Source organism: Schistocerca gregaria, chromosome 2 (assembly GCF_023897955.1).
Source record: "Schistocerca gregaria isolate iqSchGreg1 chromosome 2, iqSchGreg1.2, whole genome shotgun sequence".
Taxonomy (NCBI): Eukaryota; Metazoa; Arthropoda; class Insecta; order Orthoptera; family Acrididae; genus Schistocerca; species Schistocerca gregaria.
This window is the reverse complement of record NC_064921.1, coordinates 891,113,644-891,129,417: the sequence shown is the minus strand read 5'-3', so window position 1 is coordinate 891,129,417 and position 15,774 is coordinate 891,113,644. Positions and strand designations below refer to the sequence as shown.

The window sequence follows — 15,774 nt, the reverse complement described above, 5'->3', positions numbered from 1 at the left end:
ATCTAAATATACAAGTGTCCCCTCACTATACTTATAGGGGAAACAGTTCTCTTCACAAATGATAATCATGATCTGTTCCTTTCAAATAGCTTCCAGTACAGGTATCAAAATAGGAACAAGGAAAGTTTCATGTTTCCTATACACAGATTCAGTCTTTTTGCACACATCTCCCGATATGTGAGAATGAAAATATGCAACAAAGGCTGAAACTGAGTCAACAAGAAGAAAATAGTATAGCACTCTGATACAAAAATGCTATTAATCTGTTGGGGTTTTTATTTTATGAAGATCTGGCCATTTGAGCAGCATAGAAAAATAAATTCTTGTTTTGTAGTTATGTTATAATAATTATTGTATTCTATGTATAATCTACACTACTGGCCACTAAAATTGCTACACCACGAAGATGGTGTGCTACAGACATGAAATTTAACCGACAGGAAGAAGATGCTGTGATATGCAAATGATTAGCTTTTCAGAGCATACACACAAGGTTAGCACCGGTGGCGACACCCACAACGTGCTGACATGAAGAAAGTTTCCAACTGATTTCTCATACACAAACAGCGGTTGACCGGCATTGCCTGGTGAAACGTTGTTGTGATGCCTCATATAAGGAAGAGAAACCATCATGTTTCTGATCGGATTGTAGCCTATCGTGATTGCGGTTTATCGTATCGCAACATTGCTGCTCACATTGGTCGAGATCCAACGACTGTTAGCAGAATATGGAATCGGTGGGTTCAGGAGGGTAATACGGAATGCTGTGGTGGATCCCAACAGTCTCGTATTGCTAGCAGTTGAGATTACAGGCATCTTGTCCACATGGCTGTAACGGATTGTGCACTCACGTCTCGATTCCTGAGTCAACGGATGGGGACGTTTACAAGACAACAACCATCTGCACGAACAGTTCAACGACGTTTGCAGCCGCATAGACTATCAGCTCGGAGACCATGGCTGTGGTTACCCTTGATGCTGCATCACAGACAGGAGCACCTGCGATGGTGTACTCAATGATGAACCTGGGTGCACTAATGGCAAAATGTCATTTTTTCGGATGAATCAAGGTTCTGTTTACAGCATCATGATGGTCACATCCGTGTTTGGCGACATCGCGGTGAACGCACGCTGGAAGCCTGTATTCGTCATCGCCATACTGGCGTATCACCCGTCGTGATGGTATGGGGTGCCTCGGTTACACGTCTCTGTCACCTCCTGTTTGCACTGATGGCACTTTGAACAGTGCACATTACATTTCAGATGTGCTACAACCCATGTGCCCTTCATTCGATCCCTGCGAAACCCTACATTTCAGCAGGATAATGCACGACTGCATGTTGCAGGTCCTGTACGGGTCCTTTCTGGATACAGAAAATGTTCAACTGCTGCCTTGGCCAGCACATTCTCCAGATCTCTCACCAATTGAAAATGTCTGGTCAATGGTGGGCGAGCAACTGGCTCGTCACAATACGCCAGTCACTACTCTTGATGAACTGAGGTATTGTGTTGAAGCTGCATGGGCAGCTGTACCTGTACATGCAACCAAGCTCTGTTTGACTCAATGCCCAGGCGTATCAAGGTCGTTATTACAGCCAGAGGTGGTTGTTCTGGGTACTGATTTCTCAGGATCTATGCATCCAAATTGTGTGAAAATGTAATCACATGTCAGTTCTAGTATAATATATTTGTCCAATGAATACCCGTTTATCATCTGCATTTCTTCTTGGTGTAGTAATTTTAATGGCCAGTAGTGAATTATGATAAGCTGCTGAGTCTCCTGTACGCTAAGCCAATTATGTATGTTATGAGACAGTAAAATTACGATTCTACATTACGTCCTCCAACTCTTTCTCAGGCTCAGATTCACAATGGCCTCTTCACTCTTCCATTCTGTAAGTACCTTCTGCCTAGTGCTGTTCTGTTCTCAATGACTAGACACTGTTGAAGTAGTAAACATTTTCAAAATTCACCTCTGAAATATAGAGGCTGTGCCAGGAGAAATGGTCAATATTCAGGGATATGACAGGAATTATAATTTGAAACAAAACAGTCTAGCGAACATGGTCTCTAAAATGCATACCTTAAGAGCTACAAGCACTTGTTTAGTAGAAGAGACGTTTTTCACAGTAGCAAAAATGAACAAGAGCTCATAGCTCTAAGTCATGCACTTAACAGCCCATGTTTGCTAGGCTCTTTCAGTTTGAATGACCATTCCTGTCTTATTCTTGAATACTGACCATTCCCTGTGGGACACCACGTGTAACTATGTAATAATCGCTGTTAACTTCCATACAGTTTTGACGCTATTAATTCTTTCAATTTTTATTTTGTTTCATTTCTATCTACAAAGACTTCCCTTGACATAATTAGGATAATTTGCCGATTCACACATTTAAATTGAATAAGTGTGCCTGTATTAACAAAACAACAGCACTAACAAATAGCATTTAGATTCTTATGCACTCTTTGTAATTAAATAATAATGTACATACATCTTATTCCTCAATTGTGTCATCAAATGTTTGCAATACATTTGCTGTGTACATAGCATTGTCCATCTAAGTAAATTGATTGCATTTGATTTATGTTACATTCCTAAAAGGTAAATCAACTAGCACTGCAGCTGCTCAACTAATTGAAGAGGTGATAGGGGGTATCAAAAGCAAGGAACATGTGGCAGGTGTATACCTAGACCTGGAAAAAGCCTTTGTGTGAACGTTGACATCCTATTAGACAAGCTATGGAAAATGGGCATTAGAGGCGCTACTTATGACCTAATAAAGTGTTATATGAGCAATAGAAAACAATTTGTTCTACTTAAAACAGAAAGTGCTGTCTACAAATCAGAGATCACGTGCATAAAATATGGTGTGCCCCAGGGCTCAGTGTCGGGCCCCCTTCTGTTTTTGATCTATGTAAATTATATTAAATACTGTACTATAAATCCCAAAATTGTTCTGTATGCCGATGACACGTCCATTGTATGTAAAATGGAATCATGTAATGAACTAGAGGCTGAGTGCAATAATGTGACAAAAGAAATTGTTCAGTTTTTTAATGAAAGCCATTTAAATGTTTGATGGAGTTTAACAAAAGTAGTTTGAATACTGAAATTAAATTATACATGGGCAACGAATTGGTAAAGAAAGAGTCTAGTGTAAAATTCCTTGGCATAACAATCCAAAGCAACCTGAAATGGGACACACATATTGACTCCCTAGCAACTAAGTTGTCAAAAAATATATTTGCAATCACTACTATTAGCAAGTTCTGTAGAGACACCGTAGTCCTAAAGACTGCATACCATGCTCTTTTCTCCTCTCACTTGAGCTACGGTATTGAAATTTGGGGGGCAACAACCAAAGCTAATCTAGATAAGCTACTCATTCTTTAAAAAAAGGGGGTGTGAGAATAATCTGTGGAGCAAAATATAGGGAATCTTGTCGCAACTTGTTTCCAAAAACAGAGGTGTTAACTGTTATAAATACATACATTCTAAAAGCCATATTGCTTGTGTAAAGACTGCACCCAAACATTTATTCAGATTTCCACCAGTACAATACTAGAAATAAAGAAAGATTTTACACTGGCAGCCACTGAACAGCACTTTACAAAAGGGGGCCTCAGTACGCAGGTATAAAATTAGCTAATGCACTGCCTTGTGCAGTCATGGCTCTTCCTACAATTAAACTGAAACACCAACTTAAGAAATTTTTAGTAAAGCACCCTTTCTACTCATTAGAAGAGTACCATACTTAAATGAAGAACAACAAATGCTTTGTGAATAGAAATCAGTAAACATCTTATTGTAATTTTGTTGTAAATTAACGACGTATTCAGAAGAATGTGTCTTGTGTATTGTACAAATAACTTTAATCATTTATGTTTCTTTGTACATGTGCAGTGTACCATTCAATGTTGAACAAAGCTATTATTATTATTATTATTATTATTATTATTATTATTATTATTATTATTATTACCCGGCATTGTACTTGTTTCCAAGGCTCAAAATTGTAAAGGGATATTACATAAGCTTACCATTCCTGTATCACTGCCAAAAACTTTATTCTTTACAGTCTTCAGCCACCCAATGTCCTGAGCACAGCGTTTCTCCATATCACGCAAAGTTTGTAAGGACTCTTGCAGTTTTTCCTCTTCAAATGTCATCAGTGCATTCTACATCAAGAGATAAAAGAACATAACAAATTAGTTACCTAAATATGTTTACAAACATGGCTCAACAGAAACATACAATACAGGCATCAACTTTGACCCATGATGTAACAATGCTGTGTTCTGTGACATTATGGATAAGAGTTGCACATGAAGATGGAATCTGGTAGTACATCATGGCACTCTAGTATTGCATTTCAATGTTTCAAAATATACAGGCATAATTATGTGTACTTCTGCAATCAGAACTGGTTGCCATAAAAGTTTTCCCGAGTACTGTACCACATCATAATGTATAAAAATGGAGAAAGCAACATTTCGGCCACTGTTAACAATGGCCTTGTTCTAGGTGTAATGGTGTGCTTTAGCTGTGAGGAATCATTTATATTTTATCATTGCCACTCACTGAGCATGACATTATAATTTTGGAAGATTGTAATTGTGATTGGTCACTTGAAATAAAAAAGACCAATCACAACTACGATCTTTCAAAACTTGTTCATCGTGTTGTTATTACTGACTGATTGCAATTGAAGCTAGATAGTGGTGAATGCTTTGTTTTGGTTTGGAACTGTTAGTAGCTGTCATGGATATGACAAATAAATTCACTGAATGTTGCTATGGGTCAAGATATGACCAGTACCATTGACATTCTGCAACTATATGGCTTGTGGATGGACTTGTATAATGCCACAAATGTGGTAAATACATGAAGCTGACAAAAGTTGCTGCTTGATTTTGTTTTATTCTTGCTTATTTTGATGGAGTGTATGATTTAATTTATGTTAATTTTATTTTTTATTTGTATTTTGTGTTGGGCATTGATGGGTGAGTGGTTTTTTGATGGGCATCTTGTGATACAGAGAGGTTAGGATAGAGGGTATTTTTGTTTTGTGTTTTAGTGTTCTTTTCATTAATGAGTAGTGGCTTTTTGGCTAAACTTAAGTATAAATCAGGGTCAAAGAAAATTTGCCAATGCTAAATGGGGACTGTAGAAGCAATTCTTGCAGATTACGTAAGAACTAGTGTCAAAAACTGATGGAAGTGGTGCCTCTTTCAGTAATGCATGAACTAACATAGAAAAAAATTGGATATGGTGCCTGATTGATCTGTAGCACATCCTATAGTCTAGGTGAGGTGGTGAAGCCAATGAATGTGAATGGAAGAAAACTGGGAGTGGTGATGGATCGGTCTGTAACATAGCGCAAAGTCTAACTATAAGGTTCAGATGTGACAGTTTGGCTGTTCACAAGCAGGAATCACAATATTTGGTGGGGTCCTATTGAATGATCAGATTTCAGAGGTGGTGGTTAGCCAAGAACTAAGAGTACAACTTACATTTCACAGAACATCCCATTTTATATTACTGAATTCTTAACTATATTTCATTTTGCCACTGCATTTATTTATTTTCTTGTCATGACAATGTTAATCAAATGCAATTTTCTCATTTGTTCTGCCATGTTGTCTCATCAGTCAACACCTCCGTTGCCAACAACTATTACATATTTCATATATTTCTCTTAAAATATAATTTTAAGCACACTGTATAGCAATTTTTATGATTTATACCAGTAGATGTATTTCTTACCCACATTTCACTACCTTACAAATGATTGTAGTACATGTCCAGATGTTTTCTTAAGTTTTCTTTTTTCTTTTTTTTTCTTTTTTTAGGTCTGGATTTTTTTTGTGTGTGATGGAAGATTTTGGTTGGCAAGTACGTATTTTTGATTTTTTTGTTTCTTTCAAAGTGTTTCATATACTTTTATTTGGTGTAGTAGCTTGTGATTTGGTTTTATATGTAACTAATATTAATGAATCAACATATGAATTTGTGGCTTGGGTGTGGCAGTCAATAATATTTACTTAGGGATAAGGGTATTGTGAAATTTGTTCCAGCTATACAGATCAAGTGAAGATTTTGATACCAGCATTTACAGCAAGGTCTGGGTATTTCTCTACCGACTTTTTCAATACCACTTTTGCAGATTCAATTGTTCACTGGGATTGTAAAGTTCAACTTCCCACCTAATTCTTTATTTGCCTTTATTCCATACCCACATGGGGTCAACATTGACGTTCTTAATTTTATTGGGGGACTGGATGCCCTTCCTGTCACCATCCCTGTAAACCTCCCCCCCTCCCCAGAATGGAATTTTTAATCGGGCGGGCTGATTTGACCTTGAGCTGGTGCACCACGTGAATTGCAGAAGCGGCACACTAACATCTGTGGCTATTTATGTGGGACATTTTTTCGATGCCTATTGTGGTTATCCTGTTGAGTATAGTTCAGTGCACATAATCAAATTAATTGAAGGTGACAATACTGAATTGTGTGGTTTTTACGTAATATTGGCATTAATAATTTCTTGCATATTCTTTTGTTTGAGCGCATGTGCCAGGTTATGTAATGTCATTTGTTTTGTTTCTCCCCATCCAATTTCCTGCCCTCCCAATTTCTGTGAATGTCCTGTTAGTCTCATGCTTGTCTTAAAATTATTATGATTAAATTTTGAATTTGTTTCTCTTTTGTTAATTGCAATGAATTTGTGACATTATGGGTGCCAAATTGGATAGAGGTGATATGGCTGTATCCACCATCTCGATAGACCAAAAGTCAAAGCTGATGGCTAGACCAAAAATCAAAGCTGATGGCTAGTATAAGACATTCTTGTATTTCTAACAAGTTGTATGCATTTAACTAAAATCTGCCACAAATAACAATAATCACATGAGAAACCAGGAAGAAACACGACAAACAAAATTATGAAAATTATTTCTTTGTATTACACATTAATTTACAAGTTAATGAAAGTCATCGATTGTAAGTGGTAGCACTGCATGATCTTACAACGGCAATCATTTTCAGTTTTGCTTCATAAGTGGGGACAGGGAGGAGTGGGAGGGGGGGGGGGGGTACTTCTCTATACACTCATAAGCATGATGATAGACTACATATTTCAACATGCCTCAAGTTCATTTTATCCTCACATCAGGTGAGAATAATATTAATAGTTAAACTCTCTACATACAATATATTTTATTAAATGCATATTATATGTAAGGTCACTACAGTGTCTACTTACTCACAAAAATATTGGGTGAACTGGAACAACCAATAGTGGGTGTTGGTTTCATTCCATGACATGATGATGATGTGGTATGTGACATCATACAAGTGCACACAGGTAAAGAACAGAACAGTTGGTTGGGGTAACAGGACAGTGTAGCAGTCTGTAGCCCAAGATCTAGGTTAGGTTGATAGACCACAGTTTGGTGAAGCCAATGAATTCATTAGTAAAAAGCCAATGAATTCAATTAGAAAATCACCAAAGAATGTGAACACGTAATCTCAGTTGCCATGCTGTACTAACCTGTACTGTAACCAAGAACTAATTTAGGTTTAAAGGTGACAGTTTGGTTGCGAGTTGACATAATGGTGTCATTGTTTATTACACCTAAAGAGGTTTTGTGGAGATAGTGATCATTGAGAGAAGCAATGTAAGTTAAAACTAAGTTTGATGGTCGTTAATGCCATCATATTTATCACAGCAAAAAGCTTTTGTTGTTAAAAAATATTTGTATTGACATACTGTCCTATAGCATAAGCTACTGCCTGGGTTAGATTCGAAGTTGACAGTTTTGGTTGGAGTTCCAAGGGAAAAAATGTTTCATCAGAATCTCTCACTCTCTCTTTTTGTATTCATAGTTACAAACATAGTTGAGGGGCATGCATAAAAGGGAAGCAGTGCTTCTGCAACCCATTCATCAGTATGGCATGTTGCCCAAGGTCTATGCTCTGTATGATGTGACGTCCGTGCCATCCACATCGCCACCAGACAGGCATTTGAACGAAGATGCAGCAATTGCATATTAGATGCTCTGTCACTCCTAGGCTGGCTGTGTTAGTCAGCTCTGGCCAGTCTTGCTTGTACAGACCATGGACAATCTCCACACCATTCGGCCTCATTGCCTCATTTTTAATTGCCTCCGTTCTATACCAACTGTCAGGAAGTATGGTTTGCTATATGCAAGTTCTTGATGTCTGCCCACGAGATTGATGGTGATGACGCAAGATTTATTACCTCACTTGGCCACCTCAACAGCGACCTATTCCTGGCAGCACCCATTCACAACAAATACGAGATGACTAAGGCTTTGCTGCTCCAGTGCCTCTCATGCGCCCCGGAACAGCAGCAACATGTAGTTATGCACGAAGAAACCTTCGGAGAAAAACCGCCATCCTCACTCTGGTGATGTCTACAAATCCAGATTGATCCTACACTGATGCCTGACTGCATATTCTGGACACTGTGGCCATTGAAACTTCCCACATACACCCAGACTGTATTGCTATCACACAAGGACGAACCCCTCAATGCCAGACTCCACCTCGAGTATACATTTCCTATGCAATCCACCTTTGAGAAAATCAAGGATGAATTACTACACACTATTACACTGACTCATCTGTCTCCCAGTGCCCACCTTGCTGTAACAGTGGATGCGGGTGACCTCACTATCAGTGCCACGTTACAACAGGAAGTAACCAGCATTTCCCAACGTCTGCAGTTTTCTCTTGTTAACTTTCAGACACACAGTATAAGTGATGAACCTTTGACTGTGAGCTACTTGCCATGTACGAGTTTGTCCACTAATTTCAAGATGAGTACAGGGTATACACCCGTTACTGTTTACATGGATCATTGCCCCCTGGCTAACACTTTGCACAACCTGTCTGATGATCCCTTCCGCAGGAGGCCTCCTGTCTGCCTCAGAGATTACACGGTCTCGGGCATCATGGCCCCACAACAGATCAACACCGACACCTCATCTCTTTGCAACACTTTCCCTTCTCCTGTGCTCTGCACTACGGTCAAAGGGGGGATCTATGGCAATGTGGTGACTATACGTCATCTCTGATTGAAGAAAAAGACATCGCTGCCCTGTGCAGTAGAGCGAATTATAGTATCTGTGACCATTTTAGTATCATCAAACCTCTGACCAGTGTAGATCACAATGTAATTCCATCCAGCACATAAAGTAAAGGTTTGTCTATCGTGCTCTGTGTACCATTTATAACATATTCACTGCCACTGGTACCACATTTCCTACAGCTGCACTGCTTCAAAAAATTTTCACTGTTCTGAGACAAGGATACTCTTCTTTTAAGGAAGAAAGAATTACTTGCAGATATACCCAAATTGCTACTTTACCATGTTCCAAATCATCAGCTACAACAGGATAATTTCTTATGCCAAGCATCTGCAGTGAAAACAGTAAGTTGGTCATCGGACTAGTGAACAGTCTGGATATCACCTTGAGAAATCAATAATTTTCTGCAAAGTCCACTTGCAAAACTACTTCATTATTCATCAAATTTAATTTACTTTTTTTATGACAACATGTCTTTTAAAGAAAGGAAGTTGTTTCGAGACTTCTAGCACTGGATGCCTCACATTTGAGGATTTTCCAGGTAACCTGTATCATTTGCTTCCCACTGGCATAAAGTTGTAGGCTTTCCCAAGCTGCTTTCTTCAAAAATTGTTTGAAATACACATGTAGCACAATATTCACAATGATCATCAATAAAATCTTTATTTGCTGGATCACATATTCCAGCACTAAGTTCATTGCAACTATTTGGAATATGTTTTTTCTGTTAATGCACAATAAATGCATGAAAGGAAAAATTCCATGTTTGCATGATATTTTCAGAGACACTGTGAGGCATTTTTGAATATGGCGAAACATGCTTAGAACTTCATGTAAAGAATGTGGATTTCGTCACTTTGTAACTCCAGGGATATCTTCAATGAAAAGAGAGAGTGCTTCTGAGATATGCATAAGGAGAATGCTTCTTCACTGATGCTAATGCAGAAGCCTTGACTGAACACAAACCATGTTTCGCTGGTTCTTGATGACTAATGTCATCTCTCTGATACAAATTTATCATTTTCACATCTATTTCTTTGCAACTTGATGTCACAATTACTTTTTTCTTTAAAAATTTCTTTGCATCTCGTACCATTTCTAAATTTAACTGACTGACCACAGCTCCCCATTTACTAAGGCTCTTAGGTAAAGCTTTCGTGACTTTTTTTCACTGTTTGTCTAATGATTGTCAGCGTGGGTAAACTTTGTTAGGAGATTCATTATCATTGACTTTAATCATGGATTATTTCTTCCTCTCCCGATGTTTACGTTTTTTTCCCCCTTTCATACAATTTTACCTTTTGCTGTTTGCTTTGTGGGGTGTTCTTTCCAAGATTAATTTTTCATTGTTGTCTTTTTTCGGCATGTGTCTTTCATTTTTCAGATACTCTTGATACCTCCCAGGATCTGGTTCAGTCGGTCAGTATGCAGCCACATGCGATGATGAACTCATCTTTAAATTTGAAAAGATTATTGTTTTATTAATATCTATCACCAATATTATCAAAATGAATTGTTATATATTTGATTTTAGCAAAGAAGAAACCAAACACAATGATGATAAAGTAATTCTTGTGGATTATTAGTCGCTGTCATTTGCTGTGTTATGGCTGACACAGATTTTTGAAAGTTCTTAATTTATAAACAACAGGAACCTTAGAAAAGTTCTCCCTATAATACAGTTTGGTCAGGTACTAACTAAGAATATTTAGACTTGAGAAACTTGGTGATCAATAATGTTGTTGTTGTTGTTGTGGTCTTCAGTCCTGAGACTGGTTTGATGCAGCTCTCCATGCTACTGTATCCTGTGCAAGCTTCTTCATCTCCCAATACCTACTGCAACCTACATCCTTCTGAATCTGTTTAGTGTATTCATCTCTTCGTCTCCCTCTACGATTTTTACCCTCCACGTTGCCCTCCAATACTAAATTGGTGATCCCTTGATGCCTCAGAACATGTCCTACCAACCGATCCCTTCTTCTGGTCAAGTTGTGCCACAAACTTCTCTTCTCCCCGATCCTATACAATACTTCCTCATTAGGGCTTCATAATAAAACCTTTCATTGCATTTTGTTAAGTGTGGTGCAAAACAAAAATTGATTAAGAAAACTGTCTTACCTTCCAAATTAATATCAATACCCTTTATTTCTTTCCTGATGCAAGGAGAAAAAATAAAATTTGGATGTATTTAAATGAGATCAAAAGAAAGTGTTCTTCCCCTTCAAATAAAGAGTTTATGGTTTTACACTGCTTTTTATAATGTTGGTCTGTGTGTAATTACACAATTTAGAACTTAATCATCTTTGTTAAACACAGTCTCTCTTTTTCCTGCCATTCAATATTGTAATCATGTGTGACAAGCTTCCTGCATTTCTACCCACCCCCCATCATATACTTAAACTCAATTGTCTTAAGGCAACTCTTTCTTTCAAAATGCTACAGGAATTAAAATTCTTTTCTACAGCATCCGTAAGTTGGAATTCCCATGCTAATTTTATTTTTCATCTATTTGATAAAATCTTCCCAGTGCTGTTTTGGTAATTTTATCCACACTGTCTCATAATATAAAAGTGTCCTTGTATGCAGTTGCATTAAATACTTTGTAGGTTTACAGTGTGGCACAATTTAACACTTTGATATAAATCCTACTGTGTTATTCTAAGCAGCTTTCATTGTAGTTATTCAGACATAACGATCTCCTATTCATGGACTGGAACAAACTTATCCAGAAAAACGCCAAAAAGCTCTGGTGATGGCTGCAAAAGTGTCTTATATGCCCTTATAGCACTAAAATCCAATTGTTCAAAGATTTATTTCATTACCTATTGTACAATGAACACCTGGAAACACACATGTACCTAATTTAATTTAATTGTTTCTACAGATCTGTTCCTTCTAAATCATCTACCACAGCAACATAATGCAAATGTTCATTTAATCGTCCCAAATGCATCTTTATCTCTGTCATTCTATTAACACAACCTCTTATTTAATTCGTACTGGCGTGGGGACTAATATTCATGGTTCGAATGAGCTTGGATTAAGATTTCAACCTCTTCTTAGCAAAAATTCTTACAATGAAATCAAGATAGTCTTGAATCAACTGTAAACGTGATAACTTAAGTAACTGCACTAGTGTCACAATATCAAAGTCTACGTATACGCATGTACCTGAACTCTATTGCTACTGTTTATGGCAAATGATACGTCACTGGCCAGTCACGACTGGATGAACTGTGTCACTAAATCAGATGTTTATTAATTATTCGATGAACATCGACTACACGACGGAACGCTGCTGCTATGACATCTACAAAAAAAATTAAGGCCAGAGGCAGGCTTCTTTTACAGATCAGTACTCACCATGAAAGTAACGAAACAATAGCCCGCTGCCATCTGCACATTGTCTTTCCTTTCACCAAACAACTGTTCAGCTTCTGTAATTCGATTATTTAGAAGCAACTGAATGCCTTCCCTCGCCAAATTCCAGTTGTAATCACTCCTACCATTCACCTGCATTCTGCACCGTTGTATTTTACCAGCTACGGGGATCGAATTATTGTCAAACTATATAGATTTGATTAAGACATTGGTAGCGCTAACTGTTTTCTGTGTTAAATGGTACTCTTAATAATATGAATACAATATTAGTATACTGCATGAGGTTCACCAATAAAATCTACATAGACGTTGATCATTTCGGCAAGTGGTCTTCAACTCATAATAGCATTTAATTTCTGCTGGTCAACAAACATAGAATTTATGTCGTACTGTGCGATGTATGACCTCAAACTTGTGAACATAACCATGTATCACACTACGGTGACATATTCCAACGACGTTTGTTTACTTAGCCTGACATACTCTTCTGTCAAACAAGCCAAAGTAACATAAACTTGCCAAAGCTATTCAAACGTAGATAAAACCATTGGAGAACAGTAAGACTATAACTTTGATACTATCGATCACTATCAGAATATTTTAGTTCATTATTTATCAGTAGATCCTTTACAAAATCTTACTCTTATACACACGTACACATTGTCTCCTTCGGCTAGCTACAGGACCTTGACGATAGTTCCACCGTTCTATATAAGTTCTATGTTGTCCCCTTGGTTCGTTTGAGAAAAAGCCGAGAGTGTGGTATCTTAGTTTACACCGACGAATATGCATATAGCTTTAGAACATACAGAATTAACTTCTTATTCTTCATGAATGCAAACAAGAACGATCTCCGGAAGAAACTAAAAGGGGTCGTACTGAGCTTAAATTATTGTGGTAAAGATAACAAAACTAAGCCTTACAGAGAGTTCACATGTACGTCCACAAGTTTGTGAGGCAAGATTGATTGGTGTTTGGGAAGTATGATCTAGTGAATTTCAACTTGTTGTGATGTGACGTGTCAATGAGGTACCTGGTAACTGTAAGGGTAAAATAGATATCAGTAGGACATGTTGGATGGATACTTCCAAGCGTGTGCCATTGTATAGGCCATCCCCTGTGTGATCTCCAACACTGGAAAAGAGTGAGTGTACGGCGGCTATAGTGGCAATCTGACGTGAACAGCTGTGCAAGTCTGTACACAAACACCTGATGATTGCCGTCGTATGAAGTGTACGGGCAGTGGATATTGGTGCAAGGGTTTAGTAACTGCTCACCAACTGTGGAAGTTTGGCTGTGTCAGATAGTGATGCCAGCTCTACGCATTCCACTGGAATGCATAGAGACTCCCTATAAACCATTTTAGCCATTTATGCACCAATACCAGGGTTGTATGTCACTCAGAGGTCTAAGCTGAGTAAAGAAAATGCTTCCGTCCATTTTTCTTGGTGACACATTAGCAACGCCCTTAATGTTCCGTTCCACCATTTCACCGCATCATTACTAGTGTGGTGATAGCTGATTGTGTGGTGTGGCTTAAAGCTGCACAATTTGACCAATTCTTGCAACACAGTGGATTCTAACTGGCTACTTTGATCAGCTATAACATGGAGATGGCAGCAACCCATGTACAGTACCCATAACAGTCTTTGGGGTAGTTTTGGCAAAGATGTCAGTGATCAGGGTGCCTCTGCTCACTGTGCACATCTGTCTGTGACTATGAACATGTATATGTACCCGTCTGATAGTGGAAGAGGACGACCAGGTCGTTGCGAATGTGTGCGAGTCTGTCTGGTGGCCCTTGAAAGTTATTGGCGTCAACAAGTATGTGGCAATATAATTTACTCTTTTGGCACAGTTTGCAAGAATGTGCACGTGTGTGCATGTCTTTCTCCATGGAAGGCCACACAAAATTGTCTGTAAGCAATCTGCCCAAAGCGTTGGCCACTGGATGGGATAAGCAATTGATGCTGTCGAAAGCTGATTTGTAAAAGTTCTGTGAAATGTATGGGCATGGTTTATTCCGAGAGATGTAACACAGCAGTTTCAACTTAGAGTTGAGCAAAGGTGTCTGGTCTGGTGTAACCCCATAAATCAGTTGTTCGACAACTGTCATAGCGGTGGTTCTGTGGCCTGCTTTCAAGTGTATTCTTTGTAATCTATAAACTCTGCCACACCACATACAGGATGAAGAAGATAATGCTGGACGTAGAGGCTGGCATGTGATTCCTCATCCAGATTCAAGACAAAAGTTTATCAAGCAAAATCAGACTGGGTGCATTTTGAAAACAACCATATGAAAACGAGGAGCTGGCAACTATGTCACACTGTGGAGCGCATCGGAATGTACAAAGGAACGTTCATCACCCCACACTGTTGTACTACCTATCGCAGCACAATACGTTGACGTCTGAGACATCAAACCCACATCCACCATGGATGTGAGTTTGTTGTTCGAATCCTCCTCAGGATCCTTTTTTACTTCTTAGACGTCTGTTCCCTACTTCTCGTCTTTTATGAGCGCGACATCGTTTTGTCACATGCCAATAGCCTATCACATGTCAGTGAGATCCATTAAACTGTATGCATGTGTCTACTGACCACACAGAGCACGACTATAATTGGTCCTGTCAACTTAATGTAGGGTGACTTCTACATGGAGTATAAACAATTAATACGTTGATATCCTTTTGGTGCTGGGCGTATCCGATAAACGAGCAGCTGCTGCTGCTTGTACGTATGCTACAGGGTACCTTCAAAGGCCCCATCCACCTGGAGCAACGCCTTTGGGAAACCAGTAATCCTCATCCACAAATAATGCACAGAGGTCCTCCAACACTAGATGTACTCCACAAATAAGGGATGTGACTCTTGAAACCATTCACCAGTCACCTCGGCAAAGTACCCTTGATATTGTAAGGCAGTTTCAGATATCTCAGAGACTGATTATTGAAGTGTTGTGCAATGAAGAACTGCACCCATCTGATTGCACATTAACTCAATTCCAGCTGCCAGAGGACCATATTTGATGAGTACAGTTTTGTGAATGTCTTTTGCACCAAATGGAATATAACAAACATTCTGTAAATAACGTGACATGTACTGACGAATCTAGCTTAACTCCTGAAGATATTTAAAATCTCCACATCAGCTGTTCTTTGTCTGAGCACAAACGACATGTTACCTGTAAATGTGGCTTTCAGGGATGCTTTGGCATAGACCTGTGGGCTGGAATCGTGGGAGGGGTGCTTTCGGGTCATTACCTATAGCTGGACA

The 15,774-nt window shown here is 38.6% G+C and overlaps 1 protein-coding gene across 1 annotated transcript in view; it reads right to left on the bottom strand.

Moving 5' to 3' along the window:
• Positions 1 to 13,170, bottom strand: part of LOC126335333 (tetratricopeptide repeat protein 39C-like) — an 80,976-nt gene extending 67,806 nt beyond the window's left edge. The window contains exons 1-2 of the mRNA XM_049998490.1: positions 12,481 to 13,170; positions 4,045 to 4,182 (exon numbers count right to left, since the gene is read on the bottom strand). Of these exons, the coding sequence (XP_049854447.1) occupies positions 4,045 to 4,182; positions 12,481 to 12,636 (294 nt within the window). The 5' untranslated portion in view covers positions 12,637 to 13,170. The remainder of the gene's footprint in view (positions 1 to 4,044; positions 4,183 to 12,480) is intronic.
• Between the last annotated feature and the right edge of the window lie 2,604 nt (positions 13,171 to 15,774).